The 20,607-nt window shown below is 36.4% G+C and overlaps 1 protein-coding gene across 7 annotated transcripts in view; it reads right to left on the reverse strand.

Moving 5' to 3' along the window:
• Positions 1-20,607, reverse strand: part of HTR4 (5-hydroxytryptamine receptor 4) — a 266,632-nt gene that overhangs the window by 114,521 nt on the left and 131,504 nt on the right. For all 7 annotated transcript variants that reach the window (XM_034405873.3, XM_087887389.1, XM_034405880.3 and 4 more), the window contains one exon: positions 19,135-19,703. In XM_034405873.3, coding sequence (XP_034261764.1) covers positions 19,135-19,703 — 569 coding nt within the window. The remainder of the gene's footprint in view (positions 1-19,134; positions 19,704-20,607) is intronic.

Raw genomic sequence — 20,607 nt, forward strand, 5'->3', positions numbered from 1 at the left:
TTCTCCTTATTTCTAGGTTGCTTCTCTCCTAGATAACCTTCTATTTATTACTTCTTGTCCTGCCTTCAGGACTTCTTTATGACAATCCCTCAAATACCGGAAGACTGCTATCATGTCACCCCTAGTCCTTTTCATCTGACTAGACTTACCCAATTCATGCAACCATTCTTCATACGTGCCTCCACTCCAGTGGTGAAATCTGAACCAGTTTGGTACTGGTTCATTGGCCACGCATGCACACTGTGCGCCAAGTGCACACTGCGTGTATGCATGCACAGTATGCACCAAAGGATTTCCTGCTTTCTAGCAAAGCTAAACCGTGCGGCTCAGCTGATCGTTTGGAGTAACTGGTAGCTTTTTTAACTACCGATTCTACTGAACCTGTAGCTTTTTTTTTTTTCTACCGGTTCACCCGAACCGGTAGTTTTCATCACAACCAGTTCACCCAAACCAGAGTGAACCAGTAGCATTTCATCCCTGTTCCACTCTCCTAATCATTTTTGTTGCTCTTCTAATTTTTTTTAAAAAATCTTATCTTAAAAGAAAATCTATCCAACTGAAGTTTTCTTTTTTAAAAAAAGGGGGGTAACTTTTCTAAAGATCTTCTAAGACACATATCATATTGTATTCCCTCCTATCCTATCCTATACCTAGAAAAATGGTTATCACAGTTTCCTCTAAGGTCTTGATCAGTTGCAAGAACCCTTCCTTGCCAGTGTTATTTCCCTGGGGAAGAAATAGATTAACAGAATAAAGTTTTTGGGCCTACTTGCTTTTGTGCAAACTAAATCTCTTGATAATGTAAGACTTTATGCCATGTAGCAGACAACAGCAGTAAATGATGTCTGATCATTTGAAATTGTAAAAGTCTATTTCTTAAGAATGATATTGGCAGGCAGAGGTATCTCCACAGAAATTAGAATAATATGAAATCTGAACAGGACTATGAAATGTTGTAGATTAGAAGATTGTACCTGTAATATAGAGATAATTGCTTGCCTATATATTATTACTCTCTTATTCTTGGGTCTAGTTATGTTTCTTTGGATTTTAATCATAATCAATTATTTAATCATGATTAAATAAAGTAATGCATGCCCTAGGGCTGTTCAATACTTTGGATCTGATGGGGAAGAGATGCTTTGGAATGAATGGGAAAATCGACACAACTGTTGTCTTCAACACATTAAGGAAACTGTTCCTTTTCCTAGAATTATGCAGCTGCTGAAGGGCTACTTGCATTGCAGCTGGGTGAACTTGGAAATACAAATTGCTGCTTAATGAGTTATAAATAGGTGCTAGGTTCACGGTCACATATATATTTAAAGTACTTCTTCATCATCAAAAATAAAATCCCATCAAATTGCACAGTCCTAAAATACAGTACACTCTGATACATCTTTCATCAGTTCTTGTCCAGATTTAGGATTCAGAATGGCAAACAGCTACATTATAAATATTGATCGTTAGTCATCGATGGGCAGAGGACCATTTTTTGCAACTGTTTTTTGTTGTGGTCACAAGTATGGGTGGGAGAGTGAGATTGATTAATTTATAATGGTCACAGGAATATCTGACCACATATTAGTCCTACATAAAACAGAAAGATTCATTCTGCTCTCACTACTAATGGTATATATATATCCAGTTAAACTAGAGTTTTATTCTTAAGAATCTTGAAATGTTCAGATGGTTTCAACAATGGCTTTCTTATCTAAAGAGACTGTGCCTGTTATGACATAGACAAACATTTTGCCAAATTAGAAGTACTCTGAGTGAAAAGACTTTAGTGGCGTAATATGGGAATGGTAGTGGAGGGAAGAAGCAGGAAGGAATTATTCACAAACCTGATGCAGTATTCAATACTATCCGAAAATATATTTTGAGGGCCAAGTGACTTTCAGCTTATTATGCAGGAGACAAAGCTAATACAAAGGAACTTAAAATCATGGCACTCACGAAAATTACAGCTATGACTCACATAGCTTTTTTAAGATCATTTCAAAAACAATGGAGGCACCAGATTGACACTGAATGGTCTTTATTTCCCTCCCTAACCACTGTCTGTTCTTGCATTATACAGGGAGCATCATTTAATCACGTTGTATTGTAACTATTGTATAGTGCTTTGTCTCCCATAGGGAGCTAGACTTTGTATTGGCTAGGTTAGACCATTTGCAATAGTGGAAAGTCTGTTTAAATTATCCAAAGCCTCTGAATACTTAATCCAGCAATTTGTCAAAAGAAAATCCATCCAAATGCAAATGTAATTTACAATTACTTCCTCCAATCTGTTGCCATTTACAAGTGCTGTCCTACCTTTCTTCTCTTCCCCCCCTCCTTTGTCCCCCTTTCTTAGTCAACCTCTGAAAGCCTCTTGGAAGTGGAAAATATCAACAATACAAAAAACCAGTTGGATTTCATGGAAGTTTAGTAACAGTAATTCTATCAGCAGATGGAGAATGTTATCAATAAGATTACAATCTCCTGAGTGCCAGAGAAGGCAGCAGGTTGTTCTTTTTTTTAAAACCAAGTTTAGGCAGCAATCATGATAAGCCAATATACAACTTTTACTAATCAGCAGAAGGTGTATGTTCCTCTACATGGACATAAAACAACCTAGAAACATCTGTAGAGATTCTCAGACATCCAGATCAAGGCTGTCCCAAAGGTGCTTTTTCAGGAGGCAATTGGACTTTCTTGTTTTTTCTTTGAAAACATTTTGCTTTTCATCCAAGAAGCTTCTTCAGCTCTGACAGGATAGTGAGGAATGGAAGGGTTTATATTCCTTGCAGACAGTTGGTCATTTGCATCCTTTTAGAGGGCCGTTGACCTCTAAAACCTCCAATTGCTTCAACGACCCTCTAAAAGGATGCAGACGGGCCTGGTGGCTCAGCAGACTGATAGCATTGTGATTAACACCAGCTGCCTGCAATTACTGCAAGTTCGAATCTCCCCAGGCTCAAGGTTGACTCAGCCTTCCATCCTTTCTAAGGTAGGTAAATTGAGGACCCAGTTTGTGGGGGCAATAAGCTGACTTTGTATAAATATACAAAAGTATGAAGGCTATTGCTTAACGCATTGTAAGCCACCCTGAGTCTCTGGAGAAGGGCAGCATATAAATCAAATTAAAAACATTTTTTAAAAAAAGATTACCAGCTGTCTGCAAGGAATATAAACCCTTCCATTCTCCACTATCCTGTCAGAGCTGAAGAAGATTCTTGGATGAAAAGCGAAACGTTTCAAAAGAAAAAACAAGAAAGTCCAGTTGCCTCCTGAAAAGGCACCTTTGGGACAACCTAGAAACATGGCAATGTTGTTGTGTTAAACCCTCAGATATTGTGGGGGTTCCTTTATTTCATGCCATTCCCCCCAGAATCCATAACACTTAAATCCCTTTACTAAGTGATAAGTATCGGAGTTTTCTTTGGTGAATCCTTACCTTAAAATCACTACATTTTAAGTAAGTTCATTCCTTTTTCATAGAATGTGAGGATTTGAAAGGACCTTGTGATCATGTTATCCAACCCTTTGTAGCAAATGAATCCACTGTTACAATATCCTTATGCCATCTTTAAAGATCTTTCAAAATATTCTACTTTTTAAAGAGGGAATGATGCCAATAAAATTTGGCCTTCCTATAATTTAATATCACTATTTATTTATTTATTTATTTATTTATTTATTTATTTATTTATTCATTTATTCATTTATTTATTTATTTAATGCACTTTATATGCCGCCCTATCTCTGAGGACTCAGGGCGCCTCACAACAGTAAAAATGCATAGCTCCTCATTAAAAGCGATATAAAATTAAAGTTCCGATTTAAAACAATTCAAAATTCATTAACCCCCCCCATCAGTCCAGGCTGCGGAACAACCAGGTCTTCAAATTGCGGCGAAACGAGAGAAGGTCAGGGGCCATTTGGAGCTCCAAAGGAAGTTGGTTCCAGAGGGTGGGAGCGCCCACAGAGAAAGCTCCCCCCCTGGAGGTCGCCAGCCGACACTGTCTGGCCGACGGCACCCTGAGTAGGCCCTGTTTGTGGGAACGCACCGGGCGATTGGGGATTGTCGCTGGCTGCAGGGGGTCCGACAAATATCCAGGGCCTAGGCCATGAAGGGCTTTGTAGGTGATAACCAGCACCTTGAACCTCACCCGAAGGGCAACCGGTAACCAATGCAAGTTGCGCAGGAGGGGTGTAACATGGGAGTGTCGGGATGCTCCCATCACAACCTGCGTGGCTGCATCCTGCACCAGCTGAAGCCTTCGAGTGGTTTTCAAGGGCAGCCCTAGGTAGAGAGTTGCAGTAGTCAAGACGGGTGACCAGTGCATGAGTAACGGTGTGTAGGGCATCTTGGTCCAAGTAAGGGCGCAGCTGGCACACAAGGCGAACCTGGGCAAATGCCCCCCTGGTCACGGCCGTTACATGGTCTTCCAGAGACAACCGTGAATCCAGGAGGACACCCAAGTTGCAAGCCCTATCCACTGGGGGTAACACCTCACCCCCGATGGTCAACGATGGAATATCTCAATCAGACCAAGATGCTGGTACCCACAGCCACTCGGTCTTGGCAGGGTTGAGTCAAAGCCTGTTCCTCCCCATCCAGGTCCATACTGTATCGTATTTCTTCTTTTGACTTCTGGAAAAGGTCTAACCAATCTTCTACATCTTCAGTTTTGATTCACTAAAACACCCAGTTCTTTTTTGCTTATAATGCTGCCCAGAATGATTTCTCCCATCCCAAACTCATGCATTTGATTTTTCCTACCCAAATAAAGGATTTTGCATTTTTCCATGTTGAAATTTATCTTGTTAGCCCAATATTGTAATCCCATTATTTCAGTTTATCAAGGCTACCCTTGACTCCCAAGACTGTCCTTACCTGAGTTGCATTTACTTACAATGCATGAAATACCCCCACCCAAAATAATAGAAACAGGACAGCCCTCGACTTACAACCACAATTGAGACCAAAATTTCTGTTGTTAAGTGGGACATTTGTTAAGTGAGTTTTGCCCCACTTTACAACTTTCCTTGCCTCTGTTGTTAAGTAAATTACTGCAGTTGGTAAGTTAGCAACCCAGTTGTTAAGTGAATCTGGCTTCCCCATTGACTTAGCTTGTCAGAAGGTCAGAAAAGGGGATCACATGACCTTGGGACCCAGCAACAGTCATAAATATGAACCAGTTGCCAAGCATTTGAATTTTGATCACATGATCATGGGGATAATGCATAGGTCATAACTGTGAAAGGAGGTCATAAGTCACTTTTTTCAGTGCCATTGTAATTTTGAACGGCCACTAAGCAAATTGTTCTAAGTCGAGGACTATCTGTATTACCATAATTTGCACAGAAGGTATCACTTCCCGTATTTTAAGAGAGAATGCAGCAGTTATTTTGAACCATACTTCCCCCCACCCCAAGAGATCAAGATGACAAGATACTTTCAAATATTGCTAGGTACTGCAATGGAAATGAAATTCACGTCATCTTGAATCCTCTACTGACATCTTATGAAGCTTCCTATGGCAAGAATATCCTTATGGACAAAAACCACAGGGACAACTTAAATATACGCAGGCAAAACCACAGCAGATCCGATTGCACCATCTCTACTGTCTTTCTCTTATAGCCCTCAAAATGTATAACTCAATGCTGAAGTTTAAAGTGTCTTGAAACAAAGAGCAAGACAAATCTCACTGGTTAAGACAATGATCAAACATAGAAGGTGAGCGTTCTTTACAAATTTGTAAGTAAGAGGAAACATGCAGCAGGAAAGACTAGCTACATAGTTGCATGTTTCCTCTTAATTACAAATTTGTAATAAGAACTGGCTGTTTTCAGATTTTTAAATTTGAGAGCCTGCTATCTCTCTTACATGTGCATGTACACACACACAAAATAGTATAGCACTAACAAGAACTGCATCTTACTGATGAATATAACAGTCATACAGTACAAAATATACAAAGAAAACTGTTCACAAAATAGCATCTTAAAGGCTCCCAAAATGCAACATCTGTACATAAATTCATCCCATGGTCCATTGGCCACATTGACTAGGCTGCCTGGTGCTGTAGTTCAATAACAACTGGTGAACCACTTCTATTATTTTCTTTTCTCAATAAAGTATTTTCTATTTCATCCATCAGAGATGCAACAATTCTCACAAGAATACAAATCTCTGAAGACAGTCTTTCAGTTACAGCTCACTAATTCTATTCAATTGAACTTTTGCAGGTTACTTTTTAAACAATATCTTCACAATGTACTTCATTAATCCTTATGTGGACAGGGAAGTGGTGTCATTAAACATCCAACAGTCTTTTGCATCAAATCTCAAGAGATCTGTTTTGGCATGTTTCATTAATGTCTTCTGCATCCATATTTCTTTATAATTTCATAATTTTCATAAGTTTATTTGTCAAGTATATATAAGATAACAGGTAAAAGTATAAACATAATTTGAATACATATAAAGAGTAAGTAAAAAGGAATGTTAGGACAGGGATGGTAGGCACGCTGATGACTTATGCACACCCCTTACAGACCTCTTAGGAATGGGGTGAGGTCAACATTAGACAGTTTAAGATTAAAGTTTTGGAGGTTTGGGGAAAAAACTACAGAGTCAGGTAGTGCATTTCAGGCATTGACCACTCTGTTACTGAAATCATATTTTCTGCAATCGGATTTTATCAGTGGAACTTTCTTTTTAATTCTATTTTTATTTGATTTTGAAAAGCAGAGATCACTGGTTTTGAGCGTAGAAAAGAGTTGCAACAGTCCAAATCCAGCCTTATGTATGTTGGTTCTGGGAGATTATCCCAAAGAACCATGGCTATCCCACTATCCCACCGCGAGCATGAATCTTGGTTGGCTTCTGTATTAGCAGGAAAGTTTTGCAATAATTTTTGTCAAAGGCAGCCCAGGGCCAGCAATTTTGTACAGGTAGGAGAAAATTCTTGCTGTGCTGAGAATTTAAGGTTGGAGAGATATGACTATTTGAAAAACATCTATAGGTAGGATTTTAATTTGAACCAATTTTTTGATTTATTGGTTGAGAGATCAGGCTAAAAACTAGAAAACTGAGTTCTAGATTTAGACATGAAAGGCAGTTGGGTGACTATCAGCCAGCCACTTTATCTCAGCCCAACTGATCTCACAGGTTGTTGTTGTGGGGAAAATAGGAGGAAGAAGGACTATTATGTATATTCTCTGCCTTGACTTATTTCTAAAAATAATGAAGGTGGAATAAAAGTAAATAAAAGAAAGTCAGTTGCATGAAAAATTAGCTTTCTTTTCAGGCAGGCTTCTATAAACACCCCCAAATTCTGATCTTGAACTCTCTATCTTGAACTTAGAGAGGTTTTCTACAACTTTGAGGAGCACTTACATAGCCATATGTCTAGATATTGTAGCTTGATTTGAATGTTGAATTCTACTAGATTATACTTGTTATCATTTATAATACTTTATAATTCAATAAAAAATGCTGACAAAAAAATAGATTATACTCATTACATGCAACTCTTAGAATGGCATATTTTCCCAAAATCCAAACATTCTACAAAATTCAGTTCAGTATACCATAAAAGGTTTAAGCTCAACTGTGAACCCTTTTAGTTTATATCTGATGGCGCCTTTTTTTCAATTTTATATATCTGTGCCTGACTGGAATAAAAGCTCTCCTGCTTCATCATATTCATGCTTCATTAAATAAACTTGCTGTTTTAATGCTGGAAGGAACTGAAACTTAAACCTATCATTAATATTTGTAAGCAGGAGAAGTAAATCCAAATGTCAAGGCTCCCGTTTCAATTCTACTTTGGCTAGAGTGCATTCAAGTCTGCTGTTTGTCACAGTGTTGCTTTTGGTTTAACAACACATTACTTATACAGTAGCTACTAAAAACATAAAGCTTGCAAATACTGTAGGATCAAATGAGTAGTTTCTTTAATTCTACAAAAATACTTCCCCATCGTAACTATTTTTTTCCCGCTTTGAAAACAAACTTGTAACATAATAGGGGTGTACAACCAGTTCTGTATTCCTATATAATACTCAAAATTGTAATTTGTGAAAGTCTGCCTATCTTGTGTTAGCACAACTGTGGGAAACTGCACAGCTAATGTTGGTTTGCTAGTGCTGGCTAACTAGTGTTGTCTCAAGTATTGGTAATGGCTGGGGACAAATCTGGAATGATTAGACTAAAGTAGTCCATTTACAAATAACTCCTAGGGGAGATTTATTCGTTATCTGTTATTAAAATGATTAACACAATAGGCACAATCTGTTATAAAATGCTCATTTACCAGAATGCAAATTAGTCTCCCAGGATGTTTTTTTACTATTCTAGTGGGACTGTTGTGAGGCATAAAAGCTATCCTAAAAATAAATATTAGGGTGTACAAGGATTTGGTTTCTATAGGAAGAAAGGGAGGGAAGGAGGGAGGGAGGGAGGGAGGGAGGGAGGGAAGGAAGGAAGGAAGGAAGGAAGGAAGGAAGGAAGAAAGAAAGAAAGAAAGAAAGAAAGAAAGAAAGAAAGAAAGAAAGAAAGAAAGAAAGGAAAGAAGGAAGGAAGGAAGGAAGGAAGGAAGGAGGGAGGGAGGGAGGGAGGGAAGGAAGGAAGGAAGGAAGGAAGGAAGGAAGGAAGGAAGGAAGGAAGGAAGGAAGGAAGGAAGGAAGGAAGGAAGGTTGATGGATATGAAGGGAAGTGGTTGTGGATACTATTACATCTATGATTTCACAATGCTTTCAGCTGAAGAAAACAGACCTGACAATTATTACATCTACACTAAACAATGTATAAAGTACTGATAATTTATTTCAAAACTTGAATTTCAACACTTTTTGAAAGCTTTCCTTGGAACAGAATTCAAGTTGCTTGTGCTGATCACTAATGGAGCACATTACACTACTATCTTTGCCTGGAAAAGGAACAAAAACACAACTCTTAATTTAAAATTAAAGAGTCACTTTGGATAGTGAGATGGGTGGCAATGTACTGATTAAGATTAAGAAATAAAAAAATAAAATTTAAAAATAAAATGAATTAAAATATTCCTACACTTTCATTGAGGAAAAAAAAGCTTGTTTCTCTTCAAATAGTAGTTTGTACCAATTATTGATTTACTTCTGAATTTAGTTCAACTGGCTAATATTGTCCTTTAATTATTTAAATCATATGCAGCAATTTATCAAGGGCTGACTTTGCTTTGATCATTTCCTTAGCATCACACTGAAAGGATCTACTTATAACATTAGTTATGTTAGTAATTATTATAAAAAGTTTTTTTTTAAAAAAACTAGGGGCATATATTTATAGCTTCCTTCTGAATTTAAAGCTCCTCTTTGCTTTGAATTGACCTCCAGAAAAAAACAATCCATCAGGTTTAAAAAGATTTCCCTGAATTTTAAAGTATTTCTCTGATTCTAGAAATTGCATGGTTTTTATTGTTCTGATAAAAATCTCCGTGCTACTTATTTGGCCAGTGTCACATATTGATTCTAAATTCAGAATATTAATTGTAATCTATCTTGAGAAAACTTCAATCATCTTTTTTCTGCAGCATATTGGGCTTTTTAGTTATTATACCATGTCTCTGACAAATCTCGAAATGGCCACATTTTAGCATTGTGGAGAGTTTTACATATTGGCAATAGCATACATACCCCAGCTGTTGCCACTTAACTCCTTCTGCAGTTAGTAAGCCATCTGAGACAGAAATGAAAAGTTTGTCATTAAATGTGCGCTTATATTTCTAAAATATTATTCCCACACAAGGTAGGAAACATGGTATGTGATTCTGGCTTCTAAAAGATGCATAACCTTGCTTCTGGCAACACCACAAGGACATCACTGGGGGAAAAGAGCTAGTTTCCTCTGGAATTATGATTTGTGGTTACATATTGTCTAATTTCTGACAGAAATGCATTTTTTTCTGACATCCTTGGAACATGTGCTTGTAAATCTGCAGTTTTTACTGAATCAGTTTCAGAGTAATATACAAAGCAGTGTTCAATAATCTCCTTAATTAATGTTCAGAATCAATGTAAATATTACATTACCTTTGGATTTGCACAGTTCTTTTATATATATATACATATATATACATATACATACATACATACATATGTATGTATGTATGTATGTATGTATGTATGTATGTATGTATATATATATATATATAAGTTTGGGGGGAGGGGGTTTGTAAATAAATTATTTTCCACTACTGTACTATATCCACCTGCATTTGATTGCATTGATTTGACACTTTTATTTAGAAATAAATTTAGTCTCTTTGTGAATCCATTTCAAAAATCTTTTGCTTTCCCATACTTGGATCCATTATTTCTAACAACACAATCAAAAATATTAAATGCGGGGGCATGTCTACAAAAAAAAAAAAATACAAATTCCTAACTGCAGCAGGATGGATAAATGTATGAATAAATGTATACACAGATATAGATATAAATGTAAAGAATTAGAAAATATATACAGAACATAGACATTAGGACAAGAGTTACAGAAGATTAAAGAAAAATATCCTTCAACACTTGACTGAACATATCTTATATAACATCAAAATAGAGGTTATCATCAAAGTCACCCTCAATTTGCTGATGAGCCTCATACTGTATTTTGTACTTACACAAAAAAATCTCACTATTCTTTTTTCTCGATAACCCCTAAATTCAGGAATCTCAGGAAATATTCTTTTTTTTTTATTGAAAAAGTTTTCAAATACAAATTTTCCCCCCTTTTTTTCCCCTCTCCCTCCCCCTCCCTAACCCCCCCTCCCCACCCATCCCCCCCTGTGACTTCTTCATAACAAAAAAAAAACCTAATTCATAACAGATTACTTACTCCCTCCTCTAGATATTGACCTTTACTTACTAAAAATATTATTAATATTATAACATCCCCCTTTATCCATACATATCAAAAAAGAGAAAAGAAAGGAAAAAAAAAAGACATTATACTATGACATTATAGAATAACTTCTCCACTTTAAAACTATACGATAAGTCCTACTTTAACATTTAATCTTCTATATATATTACTATAACATTCCAAAGCGGCCTTCCCCATAAAATCTAGTTTAGCATTTATTCCACTCTATCCATTTCCTCCACTCCCCTAAATATAACACTTAAAAATCCCTTTTCTTAGACTAATCAATCTACTAACTAGCTTATTCACCCACTATCATGCAGAATTGCCATACACAACATTTCTTAACATCTTTGATTCACTGCCCACACTACTTAAAAATATATGTCTATATTTTCCATTATATCTAAATAAAAAAAAAGAAAAGACAATGACTTTAAATTTATAATCCATATAGTATCTTCTTTGAGGTCTTTCCACTGGATTGGTAGAACCAACATCCATAATCGGGTAACATAGCTTACTGGTGCAACAGTTTATTCAGGATCTTCAATCATATCTGCCCCCATCAGTAGTAAATATCTTCTTATATGTATAAAAGTAAAAACAACCACCCGAGTGACATTATAATTATATTCCATATAGTAATAATTGTGGGTTTCATCAGGATTATTAATTCCCATCATCGTAGTGGGTAACAACCCGATCTTCTGCATGCCCCAGCATAATTCTCTTGCCTTGTGATTCAAGATAATATAATATGTTTATCAACACAAAAAGAAATTCCAAAATGGATAATTCAAATCCATCAGTTTAAGGCTCATTTCACGTCCCCAGATTACGGCCATGCAGAGATCTGCCACAAACCTCAGGATGATATTAACCAATACGTCGCCTCTTCTGTGTTTACACATAATCATTCATATTTTAAAATCACTGGCTTCACTGTTGCCTGATTTAGAAATTTCTGTTTTTATGCCACCTATTTCTTTTTTTCTTTTCTTTTTGTGGGTTTGGTTTCCATCCTGATTCCCTTTCTACAAAGTGTGTATCATCTGGTCGGTTTTTATTCTGCTTTGTAGATTGGTCTTGTTGGTTTTGCTTTTGTATCTCATATTTCTTTTTTATCCCTTGTATATCCCCTAATTGGTTTCCATGTTTATCCTTGCCTTGATAAGTCATCACATTAAGATTAGATGCCTCTTCTCTCAAATTTGTAGATAGTCCAGCTGGGGTATCCAATAAATCCAAAGGCAATTCATCTGGTACAGTCTCTGTAATTCGATATTTTACCTTTATTTCCGGCTCCTTCTGCTTATCCTGTATTATACCTGGAGATGTTAAGTTCATTTTCAACCTATTTTGATAAAATTCTTCCGCTCTTTCAACAGTATTTAGCTGATATCTTTCTCCTTGGTATCTAAATATAATACCAACTGGGGCGTCCCACCTGTAGGAGATATTTCTCTTTTTTAACTCATTCACCAGAAAACCAAATTTCTTCCTTTCCATCAATATCTTAGGTGGGAGTTCCTTGTAAATCCAAATCTTTCTTCCATACAATTGCAAATTAGAATTGAAGGAATTTTGAACGATATTATTCCTAATTTCCTTATTGTAAAATAAATCACCACATCTCTAGGCAATTGCCTTTGCTTAGCAATCCAGGAGTTGATTCGATAAACTCTGTCGATCCTACAAAACACTTCGTCAGGTTGAACCTTTAGAATCCCAACTAGAAATTCAGAAGATATTTTCCTTAAATCATCTCTATTATTTTCCTGCAAACCTCTTAATCTTATCGCATATTCTGTGAAATTATATTGTACCATTAAAATCTCTTTTTCAATCTTCTGTTGCAGATTTTCTGCATTACCATACTTTTGATCAGCATCCATTTTAGGTTTTTCTTCTAAGCTATTATCCTGAGTGTTTGTCAAATCATTTTCAATTTTTTGAATTCTATTGTCCAATTTATCTTGAATTTCTTCCATTTTAGACTCTAGTACATTAGTATTTGTGTCCAACTGTATCATAAATCCTGTAAAACCATTAACCACTTTTGAGAGTTTTTTCTCCAAAAAATCAAACTTAGATTTCACCAATTCTTTAATTTCCTGCTTAAATTTTTCAAATTGCTGATTCACAATCTCCTCCCTTCTTTCAATCTCCTCTATAAAAAATTCTATTATATTAAAATCAGGTTTCTGAGACTGAAGAATTAAGACTTGTTCCTTTAAGTTGTTGGTGGGGGGATCCCCCCCTTCTTGTTTATCTGACTTTATGAGTCTCAGTGCCATGTTTCCGCCCAGGCAGGCTTTGTTAAAAAAAAAGCAAGAAAGAAAAAAAAAGGGACTTCTTTCCAATCAACAACAATATCAGGTCTCCAAGGGAAAAAAAAAGAGAAAAAGACACAGGAGCAAAGTTTTGTCTACAAATGTAGCCAGTGGTATTTATTCCGCTACATTGTAGTAATAGAAAACGGAAAGACTTTCCCTTTCAGCCTCTCCTCCAGCCAACGCCATTTTAAAAGGCTTCTTTTTTTTTCCTCTTTCTTTTCCTCCTCTCTCTTAAGTAATTTAAAAAAAAAAAAAATCAGTAAAATACTTGCGGTTCAATATTACAGGTCCAGCTCACATTTTCTTTGAGTAGTCTGTTAAATTTGCAGGCTTGCTTTTGACGCCTGGCTCTGCATCAGCAGAGGTCTCCCAAAGCCCGGAGCGGCGGCTGGGGATACGGGGCGTCTCATCCGCTCCGTCCCAAAAGTAAAAAAAAAACTTTTGGGACTCCGCAGAGAGTTCTACCCACCCCTGCCGGCTCTATCTCCATTTCCTCATGGAAACGAAGTTTTTTCGAGCCGCCATTCCGTTGTGAAGGCGGCTCTAACAGGCGATGGAAGCTGACGATCCCAAAGGAACGTCTGGCAGCGGCAAACAGCAACCCGGAAGTCAGGAAATATTCTTTTAATGTAACACCTTTTCACCCACAGGGAAAATAAATTGCAAAGATAGAATTTGTGCTGAATTTATAAGGCAACATGCATAGCATTCGTTCTTCCCATTTTTTAAAAAAATAACAAATGTGTGAGGTACTTTGGGTTGATAGAGAGTGACTGGCCCAAAGTCAGCCATGAGTTTACAGCTGTGGGTAGATTTGAACTGACTCCTAATCCAACACTTTAACCATTAAACTATGCTGAATCTATATAGAATAAAACTCTCGTGTCTGTTTCTTTGTTTATAATCTTCAATTGGGCAAAACATTAAATAATAGGGTAACAGTTTTTGAATCAACATACAGATAAATCCTCAATTTACGACCACAATTGAGCCCAACTTTCTGTTCCTAAGTGAAACAATTGTTAAGTGAGTTTTGCCCCATTTTATAATCTTTCTTGGCACCATTGTTAAGTGAATCACTGGAGTTGTTAAGTTAGTAACACAGTTGTTAAATGAATCTGGCTTCCCTGCTGAATTTGTTTATCAAAATGTTGCAAAAAATGATCACATAATTCCAAGACACTGCAATCGTCATAAATATGAGTCACTTGCTAAGTATCTGAATTTTGATCATATGACCATGGGGATGCTGCATTGGTCATAAGTGTGAAAAATGGTCATTTTTCAGTGCCATTGTAACTTTGAACGGTTACTAAATGAACTGTCAAGAACTACCTCTATTTCAAATGGGCATAATTTAGAGAAGGCATAATTTTGGCAAAGTTGTGGCTGCTTCAGTGCTGCTATGCTGCCTTCCCACCATAGCCAAGCATGGTCATGTAATTGTCGTTTCCAATGCTCCCTGTCAACTTCCCATGAAGAAAGTTAGTGCGGAAGCTGGCAGGAAGCCGGAAGTCTTAGGTTGGCAGGCAGGTAAGTGCCTGGTGGGGGAGATTGCACAAGGGTGTGAGGGGGTGCATCAGAAGTATGTGCAGGTTGAGGTGAATGTATGAGAGGTGCCACATGGTAAAAGAGGACTTGTGGGTATGCATGGAGCAGTGCTGCACTGGTGAGCGAGGGTGCACAAGGGTGTAGGGAGGGGCACAGGAGGCACCCCATGGGTCAGGTAGTGGTGTGAGGGGTGTGCAAGTGGTACAGTGAGTGTCTGGGAGGTTAATACGGATGCAGCATGGATCAGGGAGAAAGCATGGAGATACACAAGCATTAGGTTAGGAGATATCACCAAAATAATGACTCAGTCTAGTTTCCTTATATTCTCTCTCTCTTATCAAATCCACATGTTCTTTTGGATTGGAAAATTTGGTATTATGAGATGCAGAAAATATTCAACCCTTTAACAAAGAAATAAAGAGTAGTTGTGAATTGTTTGCAGGATCCCAGGAATCCTAACTTTCATTGAACCCCAAGTTGTGATGTTAATTTTCTTTCCAGAAGTTCCAGTTTATAGATCCACTGGAAATAGAATGTTACTGTAAAAATCTTCCCACATGACAGATTATAGTTAGGAAGCTTTCATCTTCATCAGAGATGATCATAGCTGGAGAACCATACCTTTCCCATGATACACTGAGAAAGTTTCCCCCCCATTTCTCAGTAATAACTTCAGATGAACCACTAACTTGCAAGACTCCACCATTCAAACCCAGGAACATAGATAGAGGTATAAAGTAAGCCTCTTGGGTTTGAGGATGAAGGCTCTCTGGTGCACCTTCTAATACTATCAGTTAGGTGAGTTCAATGACATCTTTTTTCCTTTTTTAAAAAAAGCAGCTCACATAATGTAAACCCACCTCTAAAGAGAGTGCAATGGACCGCCAATCAAAATCAGGATGAGTCTCCATCCTTAATTCACAGGTAAAGTTTTAGTCACACGGGAAGCTAACAAAATAGCTTCTTCATCAGTTTAGGAAGGTGAGGAAACAAAACCTAATTGCAGCTTGATGAAGTGAGTCCACAGCACGTATTTCTGTGCAGTCATATTCGATCGATCATTAAGGGTCTCCAGCTGAGAGAGGATGGATAGAAGTGAGTTGGCATGATGATGGAGCAAATTTTCATGGTTAAATAGAGTCTGGAAAACATCGAGGCATTAACATTTATTTAACATGACCCAGCAAAAGAAAAATAAACTACCTGGTCCCTTCAAACATTTATGTGTTATCCATCATAGCAACTAAGTAAAAATTAAAGGTCATAAGTCCATATGATCTTTACAAAAAACAACAGCAATCTCAGACAAATGACTAGGATATATCAATATGGTTCCATAAATTAAATAAGAATTATGTGACTCAGAATGAAAAAAGCTTTTTTTTTATGGGTGAGCAATTTTCCCTATGTGCATAACAATTTACCCTTATTCTGAGGCAAGAAAAAAAAGCTCTAAAATATATTTATAATATTTAAAAAGAAAAAAACCTATTAAAAATAATATTACGATTATTATTTAGATTATTTATATAGCTGCCTTTTCAAAATGTCTCGGGACAATAATTAAAAAAATACCCCACCCCACACACACAAAAAGACACAGTTTGGTCTAGTGCTTAAAGCTCCAGGCTAAAAAGCGACAGAAACCATGAGTTCCAGTCCTACTTCAGCTATAAAAGTTTGGTGACTTTGCTCCAGTCACTCTCTCTCTCTCTCTCTGCCCAATCCACCTCACAGAATTTTGTGAGGAAAATAGGAAGATGAAGGAGTGTTAGATAGGTCTGCCACTTTCAGTAATTTGTATAAATAATAAAGGTGGGATAAAAATAAATAAAAAATACTGTCCACAGGACAAAAAACAAAAGGTAATAGAAAGTACAGAACATACCCCTCTCATTTGAATACGATAGACATTATTTGTCTTTCTTCATATTTTTCATCCATGCAAGCTGCAAAAATATTACCAAGATACCAAACAGCCGCCAATCCCTGGAGTAGGTAACACATATCACAACATATCACATACTTCCACATTTTTAAGAAGGCCCTGCTTCTACCTTAAAGCATGACACTCCTGAAGTTAATTTTCTAAAGATGAGACAACTTCCAATCATAAGTAGGAGAAGTAAGCAATAAATCCTGTCTGCAAGTAAGAAAAAGGCCTCTCTACCATGACCCATATTAATTGCTTGATTGTATATATGATCCTGGGAAGTATTACTGGTAAATATCTTCATATATAGAGAAAAAGATTTGGGGACTAAAGGCCCCACCAACAATCTGCTGCCATTTGAATCTATCCATCGATTGAGTTTTTCTGAGACACTGCTTTACAGGTGCTTCCATGCATCACGCAGGACAAGAAATCAGTGCCATCTGATTTGTAAATCAATTTCCTACATCTTTCCATGTGCACAGAAATTGACATTTTTGGAAATTTGATGATGTGGTTTTCAATTCCAAAACTACTCATGAAATGTAGCAGTGGTTAAAAGTTCAGCACAAATAATACATTACATAATAGAAATGTTTTTGCAAGGGTACAGGACAGAAAACTCTATGTAAAAATCAGTTTTAGAAGAAGCATACACAAGGTAGTGTTTGCTGAATTTGTTAATCAATGTGGAAACAAAATATCATTATAGTCAGGAAAATAAAAAAATACTGTGCAGAAACAAAACTGAGAGATTTGCCCTAAAATACAAATTTATTTTACTTACTTAAAGATTTTAATGTAATATTGACTTTTTCCTTCTTTTAGCTTTCAATCAAGAGTATTTTTTTCAAACTTTTCAGAGATAATAATATTTTGCTGTGTTTTTTTAAAAAATATGGCTTCCTTTAAAACCATATATCCCTTTTTAAGAGCAACTGGATTTTGATGTTTGAAAGCAACTTTATCAGATGGTGAAATGTCGGATGTAAATAATTCAAATAAACAAATAAAGTTCAGGATTATTCAACACATGTTCCTTATGTAATTGAAACTACTAGTATGACCTACAATTTTTCATATTTCCTAGACATATCATGCAAAATTTTGTACAGTTTTCAGACAGCACTCTACAGGATGCCTGCCTGCAAACTGGGAGAAGGAAGAAGTTTTACATCAGCCTTCCTGAACATCACTGCCCACCAGTTCCTCTAAAGGAAAGGCTCCTTTGACAGTTTTGCAAATCCCACTTCATGTAACAGGCAAAGCAGCAAAGGTGAAAATTTTAAGATGCTGTCAGTTTTTCCCTTCTCTTAGGGAAGGGGCAATGTAAAAGAACAGGCTGCTTGTGTTTTTTTCCTATCTTTTTCCTATCACTATTTTTTAATAGAATAATATTAAAAGAATTTTTGTTATTGCAGAATCTTTATTTTCAGCAGATGAGATTTGTGATTTGATTTTCATCTCTTAAGGTACTTGAATTATCAGATTTTTTTAAAAAGGAACAATTCCTCAAAGACTAAGGAATGAAAGCAGCAGCAAGAAAGTGTCCATTATTTACCTATTAATATTTTTTTCTTTTAATAGCAAAACTGTCCATCCTACAGCACTATCAGCAAGAAAAATTAATTAACCTGATGCTGCCTTTGGAAACTCTTCAAAATAATTGTCATTATGACCAAATATCCATCTGTTTTTCAGAAAGCATTCCATTACACAGAGATTAGATAATGCAGAGATGAGAAGCTTATTGGAATTTAGGAAATGTTTTATCTGCCTCCTAGCTGAGAACTGAAGGAGATATCTTGAAGGTACTGCAACTGCCAGATATTTGCTATGCAAAGACCCAGGAATGTGTGTTTTGTACCTGTATATAAGTAGCCCATTGGCATTCATTTCTTGTTTCGTTATGGATGATGCCGAACCTTTTAAACTTTCAGCACCTATTTAAGATATATCTTTTGATCTATGCTCTTCACTGAACCATGTTCTTATTTAACACAATATAATTTTGTTCACCCAAGCACACCACCTCTGTACTTTTACCTTAACCTGTCACATACAAAAATGAAATATTGCATCCTTAATCATCTCTCTGAAAATTTAAATTTTAGGATATCATAGGGTTTTTTTTGTAAAGGACACAAAATTTTACCCTCCTGTAAATGTTTCACAAAACTTCTCTCCCTCCACCTGAAAATGTATATACAATCATTTACAAAATTACAAATTACATATACCATTATTTCTCTGAAAAGTAAAAATCTTAGCTTTCCTTTATGAATTCATAGATGGACAGCTAAAACATAGTTAGACATAGTTATTTTTTTAACTATTAAAAACATAGTTATTTTCTCAAACATGTACGTTATTCTTTAAACTTCCATCAAAGTAGATAGTCTTGAACTCACCTCAGTACATGAGTTGATCCATTGATAGTAGTGGTAGAACAAGGTACCGTTTGTTCCAAGATGGAAGGTCTTCGATATCGTTCATCACCACAACACAAGATGATGAGGAAGGCACGTCTGAAAGACTTGTTCAAGAATGCATAAAGGAAGGGATTCAGTCCTGAATTGATGTATCCCAGCCACAAGAAAGCAGTCCATATCTGATCAGGAACTGCATAATGTATGAAAGGGTCTATTATGTTTGTGATAAAGAAAGGTGCCCAGCACAAGCAGAAACACCCCATGATGATACAGAGGGTCTTTGCAGCTTTAGTCTCAGTCTTCATACGGTGTGTGCTATGCTGATCCGGGTGTTGGGGTCGTCCATCAGTTGGTGCTCCTGCACGCTGTAAGATTCGTATCTGGTGAGCATGCTCTCTTGCTGTAATGTATATTCGGTAGTAAGCTAGAACCATTAGCAGAAATGGAATGTAGAAGGCTACGACTGAGCAGGTGATGGCATACGGCTTGTTCACCATGAATATGCAGTAAGTTGAGTTGGATGCATTGTTGAACTGCCTTTTCTCTACCTGAGGAGGTAAACAAACAAATAAAAAAAAGCACAGAAATATTAGAGGCTTACTGAAATATCCCTGAAAATAAAATCTTCTTTCTTAGCTTCATTTATCCATTGCGTACAAATGACATTAGCATCACAGATCTTTCTTCACCAACCTCTAATACAATTTTTATCTCACAATTAGTCCATTTTTTCTTTCATAATTATGTTTTGTCCTATTCATATTTTTCCTATTTTTCCACTGTTGTTAACTCTCTTGAATGTTTTTTCTATTTTCAACAACTTTTGAACTTCTTCAGAAAGAAAATATAGTACTGAAATATCAAAATGGGGAACAAATGAAGTGCAATTAATAATAATAATTTATTAAAATTTTATGGTGCCAGATTTTGAGCAACTCTGGGTGATTATTTTTTGGGTTTGTAAAAATCTGTTCTATTGTCCAGCATATATCAGTTTTGATGAGAGGAAGGGATGGGAAGAGGAAAAAAAATGAACATTACTAAGCTTTTAAGGAAAACATTGTATTTTATTGCAATGAATGCCACTGATCGATAATGTAATATCCAGATCTGGAAACTATGGTTTCAAAATACCTAGGGTAGCATGCTGGAAAAAACTATTCTACACATTGCACAAGTGATAAACCATTACAATAGAATTGATATCAAATATCAGTATTATTTCATGCAGTTACTGTATGCTGGAAGGGAATATTAGGAGTTGTGATTTCAATACATTTGGAGAGGCTGAGTGGGGAAACCGGTTCCGAACTTTTCTCCATCTGCTCATGGTTTCCTGAGACAGGTAGGGTGATTTAAAAAAAAAAAACTCAAAAGCTATAGAATTTGCATGGTTACTATAAAATCTATGAATTAAACAAAAATTGTATCAGACCCATAATTCATTAAAAG

Source organism: Pantherophis guttatus, chromosome 2, assembly GCF_059756535.1.
Source record: "Pantherophis guttatus breed Tessera chromosome 2, ASM5975653v1, whole genome shotgun sequence".
NCBI lineage: Eukaryota > Metazoa > Chordata > Lepidosauria > Squamata > Colubridae > Pantherophis > Pantherophis guttatus.